Source organism: Rhea pennata, chromosome 1 (genome assembly GCF_028389875.1).
Source record: "Rhea pennata isolate bPtePen1 chromosome 1, bPtePen1.pri, whole genome shotgun sequence".
In the NCBI taxonomy this organism is placed as follows: domain Eukaryota; kingdom Metazoa; phylum Chordata; class Aves; order Rheiformes; family Rheidae; genus Rhea; species Rhea pennata.
In genome coordinates, this window is record NC_084663.1 from 33,293,185 (window position 1) to 33,317,077 (window position 23,893).

Consider the following 23,893-nt stretch of genomic DNA (forward strand, 5'->3'; position numbering starts at 1 on the left):
TTCATTCTGAAAATTCTCTTCTGTTTTGTAATCTGGACAGCCAATAGTTAAAAACAGTGAGAAGCAGCAAGATTATCAACAGATTCTATGTACTAGGTAAATGATGAAATGCAGTGCTTGCCTACTGGTATCTTTACCCAAATACATGGATAAACACAAGCCCCATTAGTTAATCTTTCCAGCCAGAATGAGAACACAAGCACTGAACTGAGGGAATCTTGATGAAGCCCAGCAAAGTGATACTTCTTTTCTATTTTGGATATTTATTTTTGAAAGAGAAAAAACATACCCTAAAACTTCCTATTTCCCTCCACTGATAATTGAAATCAAGACAGCTAGCTCAAATGCAGATCTTTAAACTGAACACCATCTCACCTCAATCTTCGCTCAGAGAAGCTGATGCAGTTCTGAAATGTAGACAAAGTCACTCAGTCTGTGGTCTCATTTCAGCTGCCAAGTTTGAAACTAGGACAACCATGGTAACAGAAGAGTAACAAGAGGAGTTACTGAGGAAAGGGAGTAAATTAGAAGGAAGAATGGTGTATGGCTTCACTGAAGTGTATTTAATAATATTAAATACTCCCAAATATTGTTAGCACAAGTTAGCTAGGTTGCATACTGTGCAACTACCACAACAACAAAACTATTAAATATCAGAAAATAAACGTTATGGTACACACAACCAGAATGTAAATTTGTCAATTGCAGATGTAAAAGGGCCTATGCATCAGGCAGAATTCTCTTGATAAATAATCCAATAACTTGTTTTCTCTGATCACACTCATTCCTAGTGCTTACAAAAGATTACTGCATTCTCCTGTCTTACTTGAACCTACCCTTTTCCCTGTGTTATCAGTGATCATTGGCAATGCTCTGAAGCGAAACCAGATTTTGCACACAGTGAGTTGAGCGCTCTTATTAAATTAGAAACTCTGGTTTCAAGCACTCCCTCCAAGCCCAGACTCTGAAGAATACAAGTAACATCTCCTCTCCGTACACACATCTGAGAACAGCCGAAGGCACACACCTCAGTGCACAAAAATGGCTTGGGTTCAAGGATCTGAGAAGTACACCTAAGCTTATCACCAGCAGACTATTTGCTATGCACCCTGTTTCAGCAGATGTCTTGCTACCTATCTATATTTCATTCTCCTAAGTGCATCAGTTTATCCTGTCGTAGCTAAGAGTCCCACATTTATCCTTAAAAACATAAACGTAACTCCACGACCATAAAGTGGGCACTGAACACTATTTCAAATAACTCCCTGGGGCCAGGGTCAGTTTGAAAGGACTGTAGGTATCGATCTGGGCCACATAGATTACACATCATCATCAGATCTGAGTTTGTAAAATGCTGATGTTAGGTAGGCTATATACCAAGGATGCTATATTCAAAGCACCTCTATCCAGACAGTACAGCATATTCCACACTCAACCTGTCTATAAGGCACCTCAAACCATGCAACAACCTGAGGCAGAAAACGGATTTCATAGTACTTAGAATTCTTTTAAGTGGAAATTGTTCTCGATCTTAACTGTAGCACAGCACTGTTGTAACTGCATATAAATGAGTAAGTCCCGACTCTTTACAGTATGGCTTTTAACAGTCCTCCAAGGGAAAACCAGACATAATATTAAACACAAATATTAAAAATATCATTATTATAAAACAGAAAGGTATCCACCATAGCAGTATCTAGAGACATCACATAGCTTTGGAAAAGCATCAATTCTTTCTAGCACAGAAGCCAAAGTCTTCATTATTCAAATGAATTTCATGCAGCTCTCCTACATGCAAACTTAAACCAGCTTTGAATATTTTTATTTTTGTTCTTCTACTTTAAGTAGTTTTTCCAATAGGTGCATTATTATTTCTATCCTTTTAATTTTGGCAGTGCTGAGGCATGAACTTTTAACTGTAAAAAAAAATAAAGAAAGAAAGAAACCCAACATGGCAGGAACCTAAATTCTGAGACCCAATGTAAAAGTAGGATTTGGTGGTTCTCAGAGTTACACTGAGGGTTTTTGTGGGGAAGGGTGGTAGCAGATGGGTTCTCTTGTTGGCCTTTGTGTCTCACTGGTTTTCATCTTCCACATCCTGCAGCACTTCTTTATTCTGTTCTTCACTAACGTATTTGGTAAAGTTTGGCTCTAACACTGAATCAATAACATCCAATTTTGCAGCTTATCTTAAGTTTGTGAAGTGCAAGCATAAAAACAGTTATCATATCCATGGGTCCCAACAACTACAAAATACCTTGTCTGAAAGGCTGTATGTTAACATTTCTACACTTGGCATTACTAGTAACTAAAGCACAATAATGGTGTTCTGAAGAAAGGATATGTGCTGAGAGGGCGAGACTGGAACCATTTGGGGCTTTCAAGATGAGAGACAGGGCTCTATAAAGGACACAGCATTCTGTTATTACTATTGTGCCCTTTGCTATTACATTGTAAAAGATTGAGTCACCTCCCAGAAACAAAAAAAGACCTGGTCCCCTTGTAAGAAACACTTGGGCTGGGAAAAGAGGTAGGGTACTAAAAGTCCATGTCTGAAGAGACACTGGGATTACAATCTCCATACACTATAGCTACGGTACAGAACTGGCAGCAAAGCTACCTTCGTCCTTGGCTGCGAGAAAGCTGAAGCTGCCAGGGTTACTCTGCAACCATGTAGCTGAGGTCACCACCACTGTTACCTCCCTGCAGTAAATTACTGAGCAGGTTTTGGTTCCCTAGAGAACTAGTACATGCCTTCAGGTTCTCATGCTTAAGACAGAGCATAAAGCTGACAGGGCCCAGCAAGGCTGATTACATGCTGGGTGGCAATTATCACTTCATCCATAACCACATGAGGGAAGTGAAGGACTTTTTGGTGTGGGTATATGGTTTTGCCAAAAAGCAGTCTTCATCAAGAGCATCCCAAATGAATTGTGAAATGAAATTCACTGTCAAATGAATGAATTGCCAGGAGTTCCCCCAATCTCCTTTGCTCTTGTGTATATGTTGGAGTTTTGGTTTTGTTATTGCTGTTTTTTTCTAAACAAACAGGACTAAAAGAATAAAAAAGAGAAAGTTAGGACAGAATCCAGTATCAAAGTTGGTACCCCTGGCCAGGCAGAGTGTCCGAAATAATGATAGGAAAATATGAAAGGGTAGAATTGCACAGAACTTGAAGAAACGTGAGAAACTTCAACTTTATGTGGTACAGTAGAAAAGCAAAAGGAAGATTATGAAGGTTGGAGAGGAACAATATGAACTCTTGAGAAGGAAAAAAGAGGTGCAAGAAACCTCAGGTTTTTTCTTGGGCTTTGCATAGGGGTTGGGTTTCAATTTTTTGTTGATGGTAGTTTGGGGGGCTCGAGGGTTGGGTGTTTTCTGGTGTGTGCTGGGAGGTGGAACAAACCTTTTCTTTGTGTTTTGTTTTTAAGAAATTCAGGCAGGTATTGAAGATGATGTGATAACAATTCCAGGGCTGGAGATAATGAGGCTATGAACAAAAATTTTAGGAAAAAAAAACAATGACTGACCACACTGCAAGGATCTACCAGAGTCTCACAAGGGTGGAGGTACTTCTTGCCCACCATTCACTATTTACCTGTCATACATACACACACACACACATATAAAATATGTACATATGTATGCATATACATAGATACATATATACATATATGTTCAAACACACAAAAATATATAAAGCCATTCTGTAAAGTTAACAAAAATACAGCAAATTCTCTTGTATTGCTTCACATTAATAGTTTTAATTTTATAAAATTATGAAGGCAAGGAACTAAATTCAAAAGTTGATGCTCGTAAAGCATTAGTGCTTCTTGAATGTTACTGATAAATTCATCTTTATATTTGCACTTGGTTGTATCCTTTCTTCCTGCCTCAAGAATTCCTAAAAATACGAATTTCTCTAATAAAGACCTTATTTCATAGGCCCTCTTATAAACCACAAAAATGACAGACCTTTTCCAGCATTTCTTTTACACTAAAAATCTGTAAGGGAATTCTACAAGATTCACAGTTCTTTCTGTAATGAGCTTGGACAATATGATACAGAAGAGGGAACTAACAAGGAGCAACAGAAGAAAGAAATAGTAGTACTTAGTGTAAACTTTAAGACAAAGACACATATCTGGAGATACGCCAGATACTTTTAATGTTAATTAGTTTTATATGTTTCTATAAAAAGAGAATAAAGCTAAAAGACACTGGGAAATACATATTATTATTACTGAACACTGCATTATAAAAAAAACAGTGTATGTGTATACACAACTAAAAATCTATAGGAAAATTCATAGCTGTTGAAATTGCTACACACCCCAGAAATAATACAGATTGGTTCCAGGCCTCATGTGACAGGACACAACCTCTTGAGCTTTGCTCACATGGCTGTATCTTCCTAGCGGAACCTACTCTCACTGACTTCAGTGCTAGTAAGTGTTTCTGAATCAGGCCATAAATCGTACACATTAAGAGAGAATTCTCTGCATCTGGATACAGCAATCACAATAATTTTTTTAAGGGAAATATTATGTTCCAACCTATTATTCACTTTTGCAAGTTTTTTGAAAGTACTTAAGCAGATTAATAACTACCACAAAGAAACAATGTCATATACCCATACAGAAGCACTCAGGCCAGGAAACCTTCCCAAAAAAACATCATATTGGTTCAGGTACTGCCCAAACTGGCAAATTCATTTACAGTATGGATGCATCCCTCTCACATACGATACTCTACTGAGCCCTCACCTAAAAACATTTCACCACAGGATGATTTTTTGCTTATTACATGCCTGGCGAGTTTCACACATAGCCACAGGCTCTAATTGGTTTGAGTGATGTGGGGATCACTAAGAGCGTGACTTGTTTGCCTCCTTTGCAGTCAGTAGAGTAATAATAGAGCTGTGGAAAAAACATTCTTAAAGAGCCTGATTTCACTGTAATTCCATTGCTTTAGTGACCCTTTCAAAAGGGAAATGGCTGATGAATTCCCAGAAATTCAGATTCAAGATTAAACCTCTGTTTCATCTCCAAAGACTATGTGATAAAGAGTGGCTGATGCTGCACCACAGATTAAGCTGTACAGCAAGTCCTAGTGTCACATGTCCACTTGGCTATGATGAGGGGCAAGAGATTTGTTCTTGCATGGTTTTCAGTTCTACTCTCGACTACAGGCTTCCACCAAAAAGCTTACAATAAACATTAAATGGAGATATGTGTGAAGATTAATTAATTGTAGACTCCATTCCTGAAAACAATCATGAATTCTCACATGTAAACTTACACATAAGCATTCCCATTGAAGTTAATGCAACTACCCATTCAAGGGAGCTGCAGGCATCAATTTCTGCTGAGTTTAGCCAAAGGAACTGTCTTGAAAGGCCTTGATTCATACCATATAATTGTACCTCACCAGAGAACAATTCTGTTATTAGATGGGACTACAGAGTACCTTAGACTCTACTCACAGATGCTTAGCTTTCAATTTAGCAGGCTAAATCTGAACTGAACTGCTTATTGGTAAAAGGCCATGCTGCTGCCAACACTTAAGCTTTACTGTAAGAACGGCTCAATAGCATAGTAGTTGCACCATTTGTTTGCAGAATATCATGAAAAGAAAGGCAAGATTTTCCTATGGGAGTGTACTTCTAATTCAAGAACTCAGCCATATTAACTAGTAACTTCAACACTGATCACATTAAAAAAAAATTAATTGGAGAGAGAATTATTTTAACTGATTACTATGCTGTAAATTTAATTCATTGCAGTCAATGGACCCATCACTTTGAGAACTCACAAATTAATACATTCTTCCTACAGTAATTTATACAGTGGGACTAACCACCTTTACAAGGTATTACCTTCACAGTAAGCATTGTCCTCTCGAAGGGCTCTGAAACCATCTCGGCAGCTACAGACAGCTCTGTCATCTAGGTTTTGGCAGACAGAATGCTCCATACAGTTATGTCCTTCAGTACAAAAGTCGTGACCTGTACAGAAACAAATATGATTGAGGGTTAAAAAGAATCTAAGGATTATAAAATGTCCCTGTCAAAGACAGTCCTATCTTTTTTCAGTTAGGTCAAAGAATACCTTTCCATTGTGCATGAGATATAGAAAAATAAATTGTAGCAAGCATGCAGCAGATGAAAGGAGTAGTAAAGGGCACAAGAACAGACCATCACGAGGTCTTCAATTCAATTTCAGGTTATGCCATTGAACTGATGGCAGCTGGAAAGGTGGCTTGCTTAAATCCCCTTACTGTCTCCTTGTCATTGATGAGTACTTTTACAGAGCATTCTTAATTATACATTTTTCTTCAGTTTCTTTTTTATGGTTGGACTTTTTATAAAAAAAGAGCTCAATAGCTTAGATACTCAGTAGCACATTTACTAATGGATTACCTTCTTTTTCCTAGCACTTTCTGTTCTCAAGGGTTTTGTAAAATCCTTCCACATTTCACTGAAAGTCTTTGGTTAACATTGGCTTCTTTTGCTTTTCGCTTCTCCTCATCCTTTTCCTTTAAGCACCACAGATCAAATACTCTTCCCTAATTGCTTCCTCCTTTCCATTCCAGAAAAATTTATTTTTAAAACTTCACCTTTTAGTCATCCTTCTTTTTCTTGCATTCATCTCTTTTTCCTCCCCCTGCCCAAGTGGAACTGTTTTTCATTGCACCTTACTTACAAGTTTTTGAGATTCTGAATTCCTTTTCTAGGCTAGAAGATTTAAATTGAGTTTCTCAACATATTAGATTTTTTTTAATTCCTTAGTTCAAAATTTCTCAAGAAATCTAATGCTGCTGTATTGCTGAACACCTCCAAATCTTCCTTCATTATGATGAATTCAAGCTGGTTACAGTAACTAACTTGAAACTTCAAAAACTTTTACATCTTTCTGAAGATGCGTGAAGCTAGTCTCCTCTACTGTTTTCTCAATGATTTTATTTAAAGTTTTTTTCTTTAACTGAAACATAAGAATAGGTTAAGCAACAGTCTTTCATTGTTTCTTTCCAGTAACTACTTGGATGTCTAAAATGTCTCATAGGGGAACTGAAGAATGTGGGCCAGGTTCAAGGGATTGGGCTTGGTGCAACAGCAGCAACTCCAGAATCCAAGCTGGAATTAGACTGTAACACAGGTCCCTTATAAAACAACAACCAATGATTATTTGCTGGCTGTAAAAATTGCTTTATTTTTCAACACACTGCCTGTTTTCTGCTTCATATTTTGCTGTGAAAGAGCTTTCACCTGTCACTTTTCAGAAGCTCAGTTATATGCACATTTTGATCAGAAAAATAGTAGTGTTTGCTTGGAACTGAAATCAGAAGGTTGTTTTGCACTTGAGCAGTTCATGAACAGTGTGAAAAAACAAGAACCAAGCAAACCAGGACAAGTGAAACAGAAGAACCAGTAAATGCAAGATGTACAGAGCTTAGAATCAGTGATATGGTCACAGTACAAATGTCTGACCTACTGTGACAGAGGCAGATGTTTTTCAATTCTCTCTTTTCTGCTAGTCTTTCTCCCTGTCTCTCCCCCATATCCTAGGGATATGTTTCGATAACGTTACTTGAATATTGGAATTTGCCATAACTAGCACAATGCTGCTATCTGACACAGGACATAAAGAACCTAAAAGCGCTACACTTTCAATAATGCTAAAGGCACTTCAAAAACCATTGACTACAGCAGAATTCACTGATATGGCACAGAACGTGTTTTAAGAGCAATCTCTGGCCCTATCTATGGCAATATCTGCTCTTTGCCCTTTTCTTGTCTGTCTCTGAAGCCTGAGTTAATGGCAAAGCAAGCATCTTATTTCTGAATTTCCTGGCCCAGATTGGCTCATATCACAAGCCCATTGGCTAGTATTGCAGAATTATGAATGTACATATTATCCATGGAGTAGTGCGGGTTTTAAGATTCTTTACAGTTACCTATCAGCAGTATCAATCAACAAAATACACACTGTTGAATAATACTGTTCAACAGTTTCTTGTTTAAAGATGAAAACCTATAGTCAAAACTAGCACGGTTCAAGTAGGACTGAAAGTGCTCAAAATGCACTAATCTGGTATACATTAAAACTTTCAAGCTATATTGGGCACCACAAACATAGAACTCATTTCTTTAAGCGGCAAAAGAGTTTACAGAAAATTATCACCAAGAAAATCCCTTTTGACTGTGACAGATTTCAAGACCTATCAATTTTTGTTCTTTTCTTCCATTTTGCTCTTATTTCTTTGCTTGATGTCATTAATCTTTGTGCTTCCACTGAGTGGCTCCAAAACCAGTATAGCTGGACTTTTCACTGAAGTATATCTAAAGCCAGCCCAAGAGCCTGACATCTTATTTCATTCCAGGTATCAATTCATCATGATTTAACTACAGAAGAAACAGATGTAGCCTCTTGAAGGTACAATTGCTCATAGCTTTGAAGGTAATGGTGTTAGTTTAGATCAGGAGAACAGACTCCAGACACAGAGCATTTCCTTCAAGACACAGAGCATTTCCTTCATTTCCCTTCCTTGCTAAGGATTGTCTGGGTGTAACAGAGATACCTAGTTTACAAAAATATTCCTCAAATCTTCTACCTCTAGATAAAAAGTAGAACCATATACAAGAGAACAATATCCATTTACTGTACCCTGTGAACAACTGCACAGCACAAAACATTCTCAGAAAGAATCAAAGATGCTGGGGAACACAGACATTTCTCCAACCTCAATTTGTTTGGACATTGTTTATGAAATGTCGAATAATGTAAATTCTGAGTAACATGTTTGTTGGCATTTGTGTGTTTCATTCTACATTCTCCATTCAATTTGTTTGGATATAGGAATGGAGAAAGAGTATAAAAATCACTAGTTATGTCTCAAACGTCTTTGGATTTCCATCCACTTTTGGGTAGAATGAAACACACACATGTCAACAAACATGTTACACAGAATTTACATTATTCGACATTTCATAAACAATTTTCAGATGTCATGATGCAGACTTTACATATTCAGCTTTATAAGGTCTACAGTGATTAAAATGTTTAGGAGTACCCTACTTCAAATGTTGAAAAAAAACTCTGTATGATCTGTAAGAACAGAAAATTACACTGAGCTTGTATGTATCCTGCTATTATCTTACCTTTACAAATTTTGCAGCAGCTGTGAGATAAGGGGATCTGTTGCGATTCTGGGCAGTTCAAAGTTGGACAGTTGTCTTTTGGAATACGCTGCATTTTGTGGTCCTGTCAAATTGAGGTAATTCATTAATATTAGGGGAAGAGAAAAAAGTTGAATGATGCTTTAACTTTATTTGGGTTTTAGCTTTACAATTTACAAACAAGAAGTTGCTTCTGCCAAACTCCAGGTGCCTTTGAAAGCTGTCTGAAAGGAAAACTCAGCACAATAAAATCATCAGGAACTTTCCCATGCTCAAACATTTTACAGCAAGCAAAAATGTGGAAATAGTTCTCACTCTTCCCATACCTTAACTCTCAAGCAACCTGCCTCAAAGTTTTCTCCTAACATAATGCCTGAAGTGGTAACAATTAGTTCTCAAAAACTGAGGCAGAGGATCCCAGAGTCAAGGGTCCTCATACAAATCAAACAAAAATCAAACTTGCACATCTCTGATCTCAACTGTCATAGTAACATTAAAGCAAATTAGGCACTACTTTGCTGTTAAGAAAAAGAGTTTCTCATCTAAGCTTGTATCTGACCCCTGAAAACAGCCACGGGCAAGATCATACCTGAGTATCTTTAGGCACTCAGTGTGGTCATATGTACAGTCACCGCAATATGGCTACAGTGAAATGCCGCCCTTAGCAATCAGGTTACCACAGATGTGCCTCATTTAGGTGCCCTCGGGCTCTAAGGGATGTGTCCTGCAGTGCTCTAGTCATGATATGACAAAGACAGAAATCAAGACCAACATCTCCCATGGTGGCATTTGTCTTAAAATCAGCAATCTTGTCAAAATATGAGCTCACTGAATTCAGGACCCTGTTATTTCCACATAGATGAAAAGTTCCTAAAAAATCATGAATATGACATTGCTTATATAATTATTGCATGTGTAACCCTTAATTTTAAACTATTTTTAAGCATAAAATATAAAAATGAAACACAATAAGCACAATTACTGCTCAGACTTTATTTCAAATGAACTTGAACCAGGACCTAACACAACCCTAACCTGAACACACAGAAAAGCAAACCAGTCACCGCTGCGTGTTTCTACGCCAGAACAGAAAATACCCAGCAATCTCTCCAGCCAAAGACAACAAACCCTTCAACAGAAATTACATCAATTAGAGTACTCAAGATTGCATTTAAATATTTTACAAACTAATATGAAAGAGATATTTTCTTTCATTTGTTTTATAATACTTAAGCAGAAAAGTGCATGCCTATAAGGGATGCAACTGCAGCAGTCAATAAAAAAGAAAAGCAATGTTTAGGATTATGCATGCCTGAAAGCAAAAAAAAAAAAAAAAAACTCACTATGCTACCTTGCTAACATCACCGGTAGCCTTTAAGCTTAAAATCCGTACTTGTGCCATTCCCATCAAGTCTCTCTTGAGCAGATCATTAATTACATCCTTTATGAGGACTGTGATGATGATAACACAGCGTCCATGTATAGCCTCCTAACTGACCCACACAGTTCACAGTATGCAGACTTTCTGCTCTGAAACATCATCCACAAAGCTGCTCATTAGAAACCATATGTATTTCAGTCCTTGAAAAGCAGAGTTTGAATCAGTCAAAATTGTTGTGTAATATTTCTACCACTACAATCAGGCAGCCCACCAGCAAACAAGCCCGATCAACAGAATACATGCCAGCAAAGCCAAAGGCTTGTGCTCGTACAATATCATACTTGCCAGCAGTAAAGAACACAGGGCAACACCGTGTAACTTTTGATGGTTCTTAATTATACATACATATATTTTTTTTTCACTAATCACAGAATTCATGTCCCAAATGCCGTGTTGAAAATACAAAAATTGTACAACTGAACCAACAGTGTTTCCAAAATTATTTCAGGCCACCTTCTTCCCTCCTTTTGCAAATGGGTTTCACAGTACCTGCTCATAGAATTAAGCTCAAAAAGATTAAAAACCAACAACAGGAAGACAATGGTCACCAGTTCTACTTTGTAAAACACATTTGTTCAAAACCATCTAAATAAGGTTTGTAAATCTCCAGAAGAATGGTCCACTTCCCCGCCAAGACCAGACAGGAAAGGCACAATATGCTTTACACTATCGAAGGGAAAGATTTCTTAGGAGGCCTGGCCCTGAAGTCCAGGCAAAATGTGCCACAGCTTTCTGGCCTTCACAGTCAGAAAGGAATTTAATCTAGTTACTCTGGGTCTGACAGTCTGGATGTCCTACAGCCTAGGCCCAGGGGAGTCTGTAAGCTGTTGGATGCGGCAGTTACCCTCCTCCAAGGCTGCCCCAGGCACAGAACACGCTGGGGATTTTCTCCCCACCCTCTCTCTGTCCTAGAATCATGCAGTTGTCCGGCTCCACATCGGGCACACAGCCCCACGGGGAAGCGACAGCCCCTGCCCAACAAGGGGGGGGGGGTGGGAGCCAAGGCTTGCAGCATCACTCTGCAGCATCGCCAGCCAGCGGCTGCGCTGTCTCGTCCTTAATCTGCATTTGCGCTCTGAGGAGCCACAGGGCTAACGCGGCCGGGTAAGGCTGCTTCAGCACCAGCTGTGCTCTGTTTGCAAATTCAGCAGTGACTCCACCTGATCTCCAGCACCAGAAACATAATCAGACACCTGACATGCCAGCTTTTTTCCCTCATTTTTGTGTATCACTGCCATTAACAATTATTCCAAATTATGCTCCCATTACATTTGCACATCCTTGTAACTGAGCATATGATTTTGAACAACACTGCACAGGTGTTGCAGAACAGAAACATAATGCAGCTTTTGTGTTTTTCATTACTGATGACAGTCACGATATGACAGTCACGATATAGGAGGAGGAAAGAATGCAGGTCAGTTGTCAGGTTGCATAATCAAGGCTTGCAACTACAAAAATAAACTGATTTGCAAAACTTGTTGTGGAACTCAGCAAGACAAAATAATCACAGGACCCTCAAATCTGCTTTCAGCTGCCACTTCCCAAAGTACACCCCCCCTGCGTTTCAACAGTTTCGTTCAGTGAGACTTCAATATTTCTAACATGCAACAAAAAAAATTTCCAGCCAGTGTTCTTACCTTGCATTCAAACAGAACGCAGTCCCCTGAGTTTGAATACACAGTTTCTCTTTGTCCTTCAAAGTAGGTTCTGCCTTCAAATATGCACACCGCTTCAGGAGAAAATAAAAAAAAATCACAATGATTTTGTCAGAAAGTATTGGTACTGTGTTCATAAAACACACAAAAAGATCAATTCAGCTGCAAGAAGTTTCCAAACTCAGCTGCAGGAGTCCAGATAGCACAAGAAAAAAAAATCAGAGAAGAAATAAAAGATGAAAGAACAACAAAAGCACACGCACAAAAAAAAAAGGTGAAGGATGGCACAGCAATATGGAGTACTGACAGCTATTGAGAGGACAGAACAGATGTGTCTCAGGTCGTGACTAGGAAGATACGACTGCCGGCCTTGGTAAGGATGAAGCACAGAAGCACGGCTCAGGCTAGAAGAGATTTCGTGGAAGGCAGCCACTCTGAGCAGCCTCTAAGCTCAGAGGTGAAGAGAAAAATGGAGATGTGAGCGACAGATTAATAGATAAACAGTTTCTTGATGAGGAATGTTTTATCATGAAAAGTAATTACTGAACCTGTGTGTTTATTATTTGCTTTTGTTATTTTTTTTGTGGTTTCACCACCCCACACAGGTATTCAAGAGTTCTATATGTACATCTTAATTCCAAGTTATTTACTATTATTATTCTATTAGAGCATTTGAATTTTATTGTGCAGGAACTGATCTTTACCAACTTTTTCTTTTTTTTCCCAAAAGAAGTAGGATCAGATATCCAGTGTTCAAACAACAGAATAGCTTATCAAGGCCCAAATGCTACATCACCACCTCATGCACCACATGCCAATCTTATATCCTTACAGTAGCAAGTTTCACAGGAGTGTGCTGAAAAGCTCATACTAGATTACTCACTAAAGTTCCTGTCTGAGATTTAAGGGTTACACAAAATACCTTCACAACAAACTGTTTTCCTTTTTCTAAAAGGGTCTATTACTGCAATTACATTATGAGAAATACAATGGCTAAGTAGTGTAAATGCTAAGTGTGGAAAATCTGACATCTCTGTTGCTTAGGTCATAGTCGAGGTTCATCAAGGAAGGATAATCATGAAATAACAGGAGTAGGTTACCATCTTAAAGTACTAGATTACGTGTTTTAGATCTAATTTGTTAATCATTGATTTTGAGATATAAATCAATTGCACTACAATTCATTCCCAGACAATTTTATCTATTCTATTAAAACAAACAAAAATTTGTAGACATTTGAAAATATCTAAAAGTTTTTAAAGAGTTGCAGCTCTTTGATTTTTCCACTTTTCTAATACCTTGTCAACTTGTGGAAAAACAGCTCATGGAATAGACATTGAAAAAGAAATGAAGGGCATAGTAACAAAATTCTATCTTGTATAATGTAAGCCTGCACAACACCTTCAAAACATAATACAACAGCGAGCCAGAACCCCCCAAATCTCATGAATAGCACAGTTTGCAGTCAGATATAATAAAAGCAGTATGGAAATTAAAGAGCCACAGAAGAGAGTCCAGGAGAGAGTAGTCCTAAGTCTAACTGAAGAAGAAAGTCAGTATAACATCCACAAAGACAGGTCATAAAGAGCAGAAAAACCTCAGTCCAGTGCCTCCTTCCTCTCCCAGAAAAAGGAAGGACATCCCTCAAACTGTAGCAGAAGGAAGTCTGTGAAAAAGTCTACATAAACCTTCACCAGAGAGTAGCAAACACTGAGGCCAGAAAGGACGAGGCAATTATCCAAGTATGCAGGAATGGAACTAGGAAGGCCAAGGCCCATTTGCAGTTTAATCAGACAACAGAGGTCAAGCACAACAAAGGGGGCTTCCTTAAATACATCTACAACAAAAGGAAGACCAGGGAAAATGTGGGCCTGCTACTCTTTGGGACAGCGGCCTAAGGGACAAAGGATACACAGATTCTTTGAATGCCTTCTTTGCTCCCGTCTTTACTGCTAAGACCGTCCCTCAGGAATCTCAGGCCCTGGAGACCATGGAGAAAGTCTGGAGAAGGGAAGACTTTCCTTTGGTGGAGGAGGATCAGGCTAGGGACCTTTTAGACAAACTTGACACCCATAAGTCCATGGGCCCCGAGGGGATGCACCCATGAGTGCTGAGGGAGCTGGCAGATGTTATTGCCAGGTCATGCTCAATCATCGTTGAGGATCACAGCGATCAGGAGAGGTACCCGAGGACTGCAAGAAAGCCAATGTCAATCCAGTCTTCAAAAAGGGCAAGAAGGAGGACCCAGGGAACTACAGGCCACTCAGCCTCACTTCCATTCCTGCCGACGTGATAGAACAGCTCATCTTGGACACCATCTCCAAGCATATGAAGGATAAGGTGGCGATCAGCAGTAGTCAGCATGGATTCAACAACGGGAAATCCTGCTTAACCAACCTGATAGCCTTCTGTGATGGGATAACTGGCTGGGGAGAGGAGAGGAGAGCAGTGGATGTTGTCTACCTTGACTTCAGTAAGAGTTTTGACCCTGTCTCCCATCACATCCTCATAGGCAAGCTGAGGATGTGCAGGCTAGATGAGTGGACAGTGAGGTGGACTGAGAACCGGATGAATGGGCTCAGAGAGTTGTGATCAGTGGTACAAAGTCTAGTTGGAGGCCTGTAGCTAGCAGTGTACGCAGGAGTCAATAGTGGGTGCAATTCTATTTAACACCTTCAGTAATGACCTGGATGATAGAACAGAGTGCACCCCTAAGCAAGTTTCCTGACGACACAAAACTGAGAGGAGTGGCTGATGCATCAGATGGCTGCGCTGCCATGCAGGGGGACCTCAGCAGGCTGGAGAGATGGGCAGAGAGGAACCTCATGAAATTCAACAAAGGAAAATGCAGAGTTTGGACTAGTCCAGGGTGTTTGGACTACATGATCTCCAGAGGTCCCTTCCAATCATTCTGTGATTCTGTGATCATCCAATCACATATATCACAGGCCAGGACACCAAACTGAAATACGCATGTATTAAGCTCTTGGATAAAAATATTCTAAGCTTCATAGAACAACTTAACAGGAAAAACAAGCTATAGCAATGCCCGAGGACAACACAATGGCAATGGACTGATAATGTAGCACACCTTTACATGCTTCCAGTAGGCAAACTCTGCCTGTTCACAGGAAAGACAAAAGCCATGAAGGCTGCTGTCATTCTGTCCTGGAATAAAGCCCTCTCTTAGAGCCAAAATACTCTTGGGATGTAGGGATCTAAAACTAAAAAAAAATAGCACCCATGCTACCTCAGAACATAGTCCATTGAATCTCACCACCACCAACAAACCTTTGATTCTTCAGAGTAACTTAGAACAAAAAATTATCAAAAAAAACTTGGAGCCTACTGTGAAATCAGGAAGAAAAATATTTCTTGATCCTACCAACAGCCCTCTGAAGCCCTGACATTTGAAATGATCATAATGCAGTGTTGCATTATCATTAGCATATGCCAAAAGCAATTAAGTCAATTCTTTTCCATAGACTCTTGAAAAAAGATGTACAGAGGGACTCTCAAACTCCAGGGCTGTGAGGGATTGCTCTGACCATATAACTCTTGCCATTCTCCTATAACTCTTCATATACTGGACAAAGATCATTTCTCAAAGGTCCAGACACTGTGGGAGAGTATATTGTATTTTGCTATCATTTTGTAATCAAGGTTATAAAACCTCCGAGTATCAGGGTCCTGTTTATACAGTGATCAGACAATCTAAGAGGAAAGCAAAAAAAAGAGAGAGAAAAAAAAAAGAAAAAAAAACAGGATCTATATCCTAGACACTGTGGAAATTAATATTTTTTCCTGCCTCCTGCCAGTACCTGTTACAGCCAGTACACATCCCACAGCCAGTAGATGGTGATGCTTCATGTCTTTATTTTGTTTCAAAAATAAAGATATTTCAACAACAGGAACATCTGGACTAGAATTTTGAAATTAGAAAAATCCCGCAAAGATTTAATTTCTGCCTAGCTAAATGCTTCCCAAGATTAGTTTGTGATTGGTATAACTCCAGGGAAACATATCATGCTTCATCCTTTGATTCCACAGATTCAAGAAATTACCTGATTGGTTGTTCCAGATTTTATAGTTATTGCCTATGCAGCATTTCATCTACAGCTGAATTACATCAAGCATTTCCTCTTGCCATCAAACTTCCACATCCTCCCCAGTACCTAAAACAAATTCTATTATTCAAAGCGCACAGTTTTCTGGGATGATGAGACAAGAAGTCTATGAAACCTGTACAGTCAGGGAGTCTAACTAATGTTGATCCATTTGTATACAGAAAATGATCAAATATTACATGACAGGGATCAATACAGTCTTTTAACAATTATTAGCAAGGTATATCTCCACTGCTAATTTACACAGGTGTTGTGATAATACAAATATTCCTTGTAGTATCATTTAACACGCTTTAAGCATACGAACTTTTCGATGTTTATCCAGCAAAAGCAATCTTTCAGGACCCCAGTAGTTGTTGTGTTTGCTCAGTGAATTATCAATAGCCTGTCAGATTATCACTTGTCTTTTACAACTCTTTTTTTTTCTTTCCACTGGCCTCTAAATGACACTTTCCTTCTGCATTTCTTAAACTGCCTATGCAAAAATCCATGATGCAGCTAACACTTCCCTTCTGTTCACCAAGTTTATAGGAGGTCATTTAGTACTTTTTCACTTCTGTGTTTATCACCTTTGCTATCTAGATTGCTTATGAATTCTTCAATTCTATGCATGTTCCCCTGTGAGGTCTAAGCTAATTTTGATACAGGCTTATCACCAAGTTAAAGTTAGGAAGTTTAGAAGCCTGATGAACTCCTCAAACCACTCCACTCATGTATTCATAAATGCTCAGTGAATAGCAAAAGTAACTTTAAGTTTTGTAAAATTTGTGAGTAATTATAATGTTCACTTTAAATTCTGTAATTATTCCTATGTGGCTACATCTTTGACTACATATGTTGGTTCACCAAAACAAGACTAAGATATCCAAAAAAAAGAAAGAAAAAGAAAAAAAGTCTAGTTCTTTTAATTTTCCAACCTCCTCCTTGGAATCTCCTTTGATTGCATTCTCCACTGTTCTGAATGGAAGCTTAGGAATTATGTAAGTCTCATTAATCCTATTTTGCAAGCTTACATAGTACAAAACCTCTGTGTGGATTTATCCTTGGAAATACATGTAGAGATAATGGTCACCTTTCATGAATTCCTCTCTTTTGCCTGCTATGCCACTATTAGACTTGCTTTCACCTCTCTCTCATTTATCTTTCCGGGATTCAGGCAGCATTTCTTCTTTGTTCTTTTCCTGAATAGCACAAGCTCCTCTATTACTGCAGTTTTAAGATTTGAAACTTGTTTCATTTCATGCCATCTCCCTCAACAATTCAAAATTATTCCAGATTTCAAGCTGGAAAATACATTGCTAATTTTTCCAGTCATTCACTGTTGGGAAAACTGCATGCATCTGCTTCAACTTCTTCAACTAAAAAAAGAAAAAAAAAATCTGTTTGGAAGTTCTTAATGATTAGGAATCAATTATCATTTGTATTGTATTTCTTACTAGCTCGAAATGCTAAATGCTTCTATTACTTTGAAAACACAAAGTGGTTGCTCTAGAGCACTTATAGGATCAGTTAAGACTATGTGCAATATTAGCCATGCTAATGGGTTGCTTAGTCCTGTTGGCAAGGAGTCAATCTAAAAAAAATAAATTCTTCTATATACCTTCACTGTTTCTTTTATTTCCATCACCTATTATAGGGAAATTACATAAAACATCCTGCCCATGTATTCTTGCTAGGTAGTTTCCTGGAGAACTCATCTGAGCCCTATAATGAGGATTCTTCGAGGTATCCTTAAAGGATAAAAAAGCAATCGGAACAAGGAGGAAGCCCATCAAAATGCTAACTGGACTGGAAATTCTGTTGGAGCCAGTTCAGCTGAGGCAAATAGACCTGACAGATGAAGTAAAGCATAGGCTGCAGGACAGAGAGTTTTGGAAACAGTTTTTGCAGCTGATCAAAGCTAATGGACATCCCATGGCACTGAGCACAGATGCCTCTAATGAAGCCCATATCCAAGATACCCATATTGGAAGAACAATGGAAAAAAATTTTCTGGGAATCATTCTGAAATGACATGAGATAAGCCAAGAAGAAACAGAACTTGTTCACATTTCAATGTGTGTGTACATTCATCTGTAGATTTTGTACTATATACTAACTCTAATATTTAACCACTACAGACTACATGGAATCTCCTTCTCTGGAGATATTCAAGGCCCGCCTGGATGCAACCCTGTCTAACATGCTCTAGGTGACCCTGCTGAGAAGGGAGGTTGGACAAGATGTCTCCAGAGGTCCCTACCAACCTTCCCGATTCTATGATTCAAGGAACCAAGCATTCCATCTACAACAGATGAAACGGGAGACTGCTAAGAGTTTTTTATATTCACAAATAGTCCCCTGCTGGAAATAAGGTGATATCACTTTAAACATAAACTGCAAATAAGAAATATGTAAATATTCCCCAGCTGGAAAATTTTTAGACAAGTCAGAGATACATACATTTCTGTGCTCAGCTTTCAACACTGTTGTGCCAACAGAGATCCAAGACTCTATTTCACAAGGACTTAATGTTGTAATTCATGGTAGATTAAGAGGATACTAATTTTTCCTTCACATGCATGTGATTTTATTAAATATGTGATATGTATGAAATAGGAGAAACACTTTGAAAAGAAGAATCCTACATCCAAAGAGTGGCTTTTCAGTAATATGGAAGATGATTTAGTTACTACTGAAAATATATTTGAAAATATATTTGCATTGCCTACCGTGAGTAATACTCTTCAATTAAGTTGTTTTTTGATTTTTGGTTTTTTTTTAATGGATTGAAGACTGGCTGAGTCGCAAAGCTCAGAGGGTTGTGATCAGTGGTACAAAGTCTAGTTGGAGGCCTGTAGCTAGCAGTGTACGCAGGAGTCAATAGTGGGTGCAATTCTATTTAACACCTTCAGTAATGACCTGGATGATAGAACAGAGTGCACCCCTAAGCAAGTTTCCTGACGACACAAAACTGAGAGGAGTGGCTGATGCATCAGATGGCTGCGCTGCCATGCAGGGGGACCTCAGCAGGCTGGAGAGATGGGCAGAGAGGAACCTCATGAAATTCAACAAAGGAAAATGAAGAGTCCTGCACCAGGGGAGGAACAACCCCATGCACTAGTACAGGTTGGAGGACAAAGACCTGCAGGACAGCTTTGCAGAAAAAGCCCTAGAGGTCCTCATGGACAACAGGGTGACCAAGAGCCAGTAATGTGCTCTCGTGGCAAAGGTGGCCAATAGCCTCCTGAGCTGTTTTATATTAGGAAGAGCATTGGCAGCAGGTCAAGGGAAGCAATTCTCCCCCCTCTGCTCAGCCCTGGTGAGGCCATACCAGGAATAGTCTCCAGTTCTGGGCTCCCCAGGGACAGTAGACCCAAACTGAAACAGAGGCACTTCCGTCTAAGAAAAATATCTTTTCTATTGTGAGGGTGACTGAGCACTGGCACAGGCTGCCGAGAGAGATCGTGGAGTCTCCGTTCTCAGAGATATTCAAAAGCTGTCTGGGCAGGGTCCTGGGCATGTGATCTAGGTGATGAGGCTTGAGCAGGGGGTTTGGACTAGATGATCTCCAGAGGCCCCTTCCAACTTCAACCACTCTGTGATTCTGAGAAGCTGTAGGATCAAAATACTTAGGGATTTAGGTTACAGACAGAGATTACAGCCTCACTTTCAGAGAGGCTGACTGCAGTGTCCTCATATTTACTGACTTTAATTTTGCTTTCCTTTTTGCTCTGTTCAGCACACACAATGTTATTAATTCTGGCAAACACTAATGAGGATAAAATTAGATATTCTGTCCACATATGCAGAAAAAGCAACAATGCACCAATTTAGGGAGTGTATCTACATGCATGGAATCTGAACAATGTATTTGGTGTCAAGATCTTTCCAAAACATCATTTTATGTTAACATCACATAGCAACTTGACTTGGTTAAATACATCAGCCAAAATATTCATACTGACAGACATGCACAACTTTGGCTTTATAGTAATGGACCATATTCTGCTTGCTAAACAGAACTGGGATATTTTGGACTCTAAACATAGGATTTTGAAAACTAGACATGACTAATGCAATCAAAATTGCCACCCATTTGTCACATAACTATGTTGCCCATTCAGTACTCAAACAGCTTTCACAGTAAAATATCAAACAATAAAATCAAATGCTAAGACAAAAGTGCAAGAAGATGTCAAGAGAAAAAAAGAAATTAAGCTTAATATTTTTTATGTGACTACTAACAGTTCAATTAAAGGTCTACTAATAGCACAACAGTCTGTAAGGCCAACTGAACACATGATTACATGCCTGCTGATAAAAGCAGGATTAGACATTTTTTGATGGACTCCTTATGTCAGGTATTCTTTAAAGTAGTGATAGAACTTTTTCTTACTAGAGGTGCAAATAGGTACCTTAAAACACCTCACTACCCCATCAGAAAGTCTAAAGTAACATCCATAAGGCAGCAAGATAAAACCTGATGATGTAATTAAGATCAAGTGTTAAGGATTTCAGAAAGTAATGAAGATATGCTAGAAGCCTGCACACTTTTTAATCACTATTTTAAATCTATGAGAGAGAGAGAGAGAGAGAAAATCATCAACCATCAGCAGTAATCTACCATATAAAAAGCAGGTTGCATTCTCCATTGTCACATCTTCAGTTAAGACCACCCATCAGAATGAGGGGGCTACTCCCAAAACAGTGCTGTAACAGGGTAACTCTTATCCTGTTCCACAGAGTCTTTGGCTAAACAGGGAGAAAAAATAAATCATTTTATTTGGATACTAACCATATTTTTGTCCAGACTAACCATCAAAAAATAGAGTGCATCAATTATGCATAATTTTTCTACAACACAAAAGCCTGCTGTGCATTATCAGTAAGATGGCTATTTTCTGTAGCCTTTGAGGAAACAGGCCACCATGTGAGCAAAAACAAGGTCAGTCTCCCTGAAGGACAGCACCTTCAGAGATTTTTCTATTTTGTTTCATTTGACAATATTAAAACAAAAAGACAAAAAGTGTAGTTACTCCATTTATCCAAAAAGATTAATCTGACTAATCTGGGGAAAAAGTGACAATTCTATGCACCCAAATTATACAGGCTCCAAAGAAACTTGCTTCTGCTCCAAAAATTTACAGCCACTGCCAACATTTTGTTTCTGACCAGAAGTCTGCTCCAGTGTTGTTTAAGCACTCTCAGACTACATCCATACCTGAATGACTATCAGGGACCCTACTGCCACTCCCATGCTCAACCAGACCCTCCTTTGCCCAGGACAATCTCCACCACACTTTACAGAGGAATTCTGCACTGTGCCTTTGATAAACATGCCTCTCGGGCAAAGGCAGAGCATCCTGTCACCTGGTATCATATAGGTCTATATAGCTCCATCTTTGTCTTTTTCTATTTTTATTTTCCTCCCAAATCTAAGTGTTTTCTCTTCCCCTCTAAATGGCAGCCCCTTGTTAACTGGCATATTAACTAATTATCACATATGCCTTATTTGCATAATGGCACAGGCCAGCCCAGCACGTTGCACAGTTCCCAGAAGTGGATTAGCGTGCAGATGGAGCATCACATCTACAGGTGCTGTTAGATCACAGCTCTTTCAAAGCACTTGTACATCTGCATCTAGGTCTACAGATGAATTGAGCAGAATTTTACACTCCCATCTCTTCCTCTCCCCATTTTCATTTCCATATGATGAACCTGCCCTTCCTCCCTTCCCCCTTCTGAAACCCATTATCTTCCTTACCTGAACTGACAGGAAGAGTTGGGCATAACCAAACACCCCCGAGAACTCCACTGAACGTACCTGAGCTAAGCCCCCAGCAGTAGTTCAGCAAAAGGCTTTTAAAACAGACAGCAAGGTAAATAGATTTTTGGAAAACTTGATTAAAGTCAGTTATGCAAACTGGCTTTCCAAATTTGATATATACTCACTCTCAACATTCATTGTCAAGTATTATTCAATTAGAAATTAATTTTAAAAAAGCAAGTGCTACCAGGAGAGACAAATTAAAAAAAATAAAATAAAAACCCATGAAAGCCTAACATCATGTCCCTTTTTCCTCAAGGCTGCCAAAAGTTACAAGCTGCTATTATCAATTGTGCATTCCTGAACAATATGGTACTTCAAGTCTTGAGTCTGTTCAGGATTTGAAATATTTAAAAATGTAAAAGTAGCTGGACCAGATGCTCACACTCTGCTTTGTCATAGCTAAATTCTCTAGAGTGCATCAAGCTGATGCTCTGAGACATTTATAGTAAAATGGTAAACTGGAGACCAAAAAACTGTTGTTATGAATATTCTTTTTTCTGTCTGTGAAATACATCACTGAGGGAAAGCCTTAGAGTCACTGCTTCTGCAGAAAATAAGCAACATCTATACAAACACTTCTGTTGTTTTCAGTAGGATATTTCTAGGTATTAGACTCAGACCTCTCATGCTAGTGCAGCCAGGGCTGTACAGTGTGTTAGTCTGTCTATATGGATTTGTAGTATATGCCTGTCTCTAGGAGAGCTGCAATACTTTTGTCTTACAGATGTGTCAGCCAACTCACCTTCTCCCCACCCCCTTCTTTGTGTACCACTGCATTTCTACAGAAGCCAAGAGTCAAAGGGCAGTTTAAGAAAATATTTTTTAATTATAGTCTATTAGTATCAGATCTGCAGAAGACAAAGTACAATTCTGTAATTTCAATAGTGTAGAAGTTCATCTTTAAATGTAACTTGTTTCTTCACTAAGAATCTCAGTAGTGACTGAAGTAATGCAACTGTAGTTCATTAAGTCAAGATGCTTAATGAATTTTATGAAATCTGTTCTCAGCATTTCAAGTTCTTAAACACCAGAAAGAAAATACCAGTTTGCATTGGTAAGTTCTTGAATCTGTTTTTGATAATATTACATCAAACACCTTGTTTTCATTAGCTACAGAGGTCTAGAGGGGAAATTTAATAAAATTAAGAAGGAATAGTGAAATTATGATGAACAAAATCTAATGGATTTTGCTCCATTTGGGGTATCACCCTAGCAAGAATAAGTCCTGTCTCCCTTGGAACTACTTAATTTTGTTATAGGGAGCATTATACAGACTGAGAAAATGAATTCACCTACCACTGCCTCAATACATGAGCAATACTTCAGTATTTCACAAGAGAGAAGAAAGAATAATGTTGACAATGAGCTTCCAACATATACGATAACTTTATTATAATACTGAATTATATGAGAAAGTCAAATTGGCTTCTCCCTCCTCTGCTAAGTTCTACTGTTGTAAGAATTAAAAAAAAAAGGGGGGGGGTGGAAGGGAAAAGGCCAGTGAGGACAGAAGATTGAGAGAAAAGTTATTAAAAAAATTAAATATTGCCATCAAATCTAGAACAAGTATCAGTATCTCAACATGTGCATTTCCTCAAGAAGACAATCCTGGATATGAAAAATCAGATACAGCCCTTAACACCAACAGCTCCAACTTGGAACCTATGACTAGCCAGC

At 38.7% G+C, this 23,893-nt stretch overlaps 1 protein-coding gene across 1 annotated transcript in view; it reads right to left on the reverse strand.

Annotated features, from left to right (window-relative positions):
• NELL2 (neural EGFL like 2) overlaps positions 1-23,893 on the reverse strand; it is a 148,977-nt gene that overhangs the window by 72,349 nt on the left and 52,735 nt on the right. The window contains exons 10-12 of the mRNA XM_062583812.1: positions 12,260-12,351; positions 9,161-9,263; positions 5,879-6,007 (exon numbers count right to left, since the gene is read on the reverse strand). Coding sequence (XP_062439796.1) covers positions 5,879-6,007; positions 9,161-9,263; positions 12,260-12,351 — 324 coding nt within the window. The remainder of the gene's footprint in view (positions 1-5,878; positions 6,008-9,160; positions 9,264-12,259; positions 12,352-23,893) is intronic.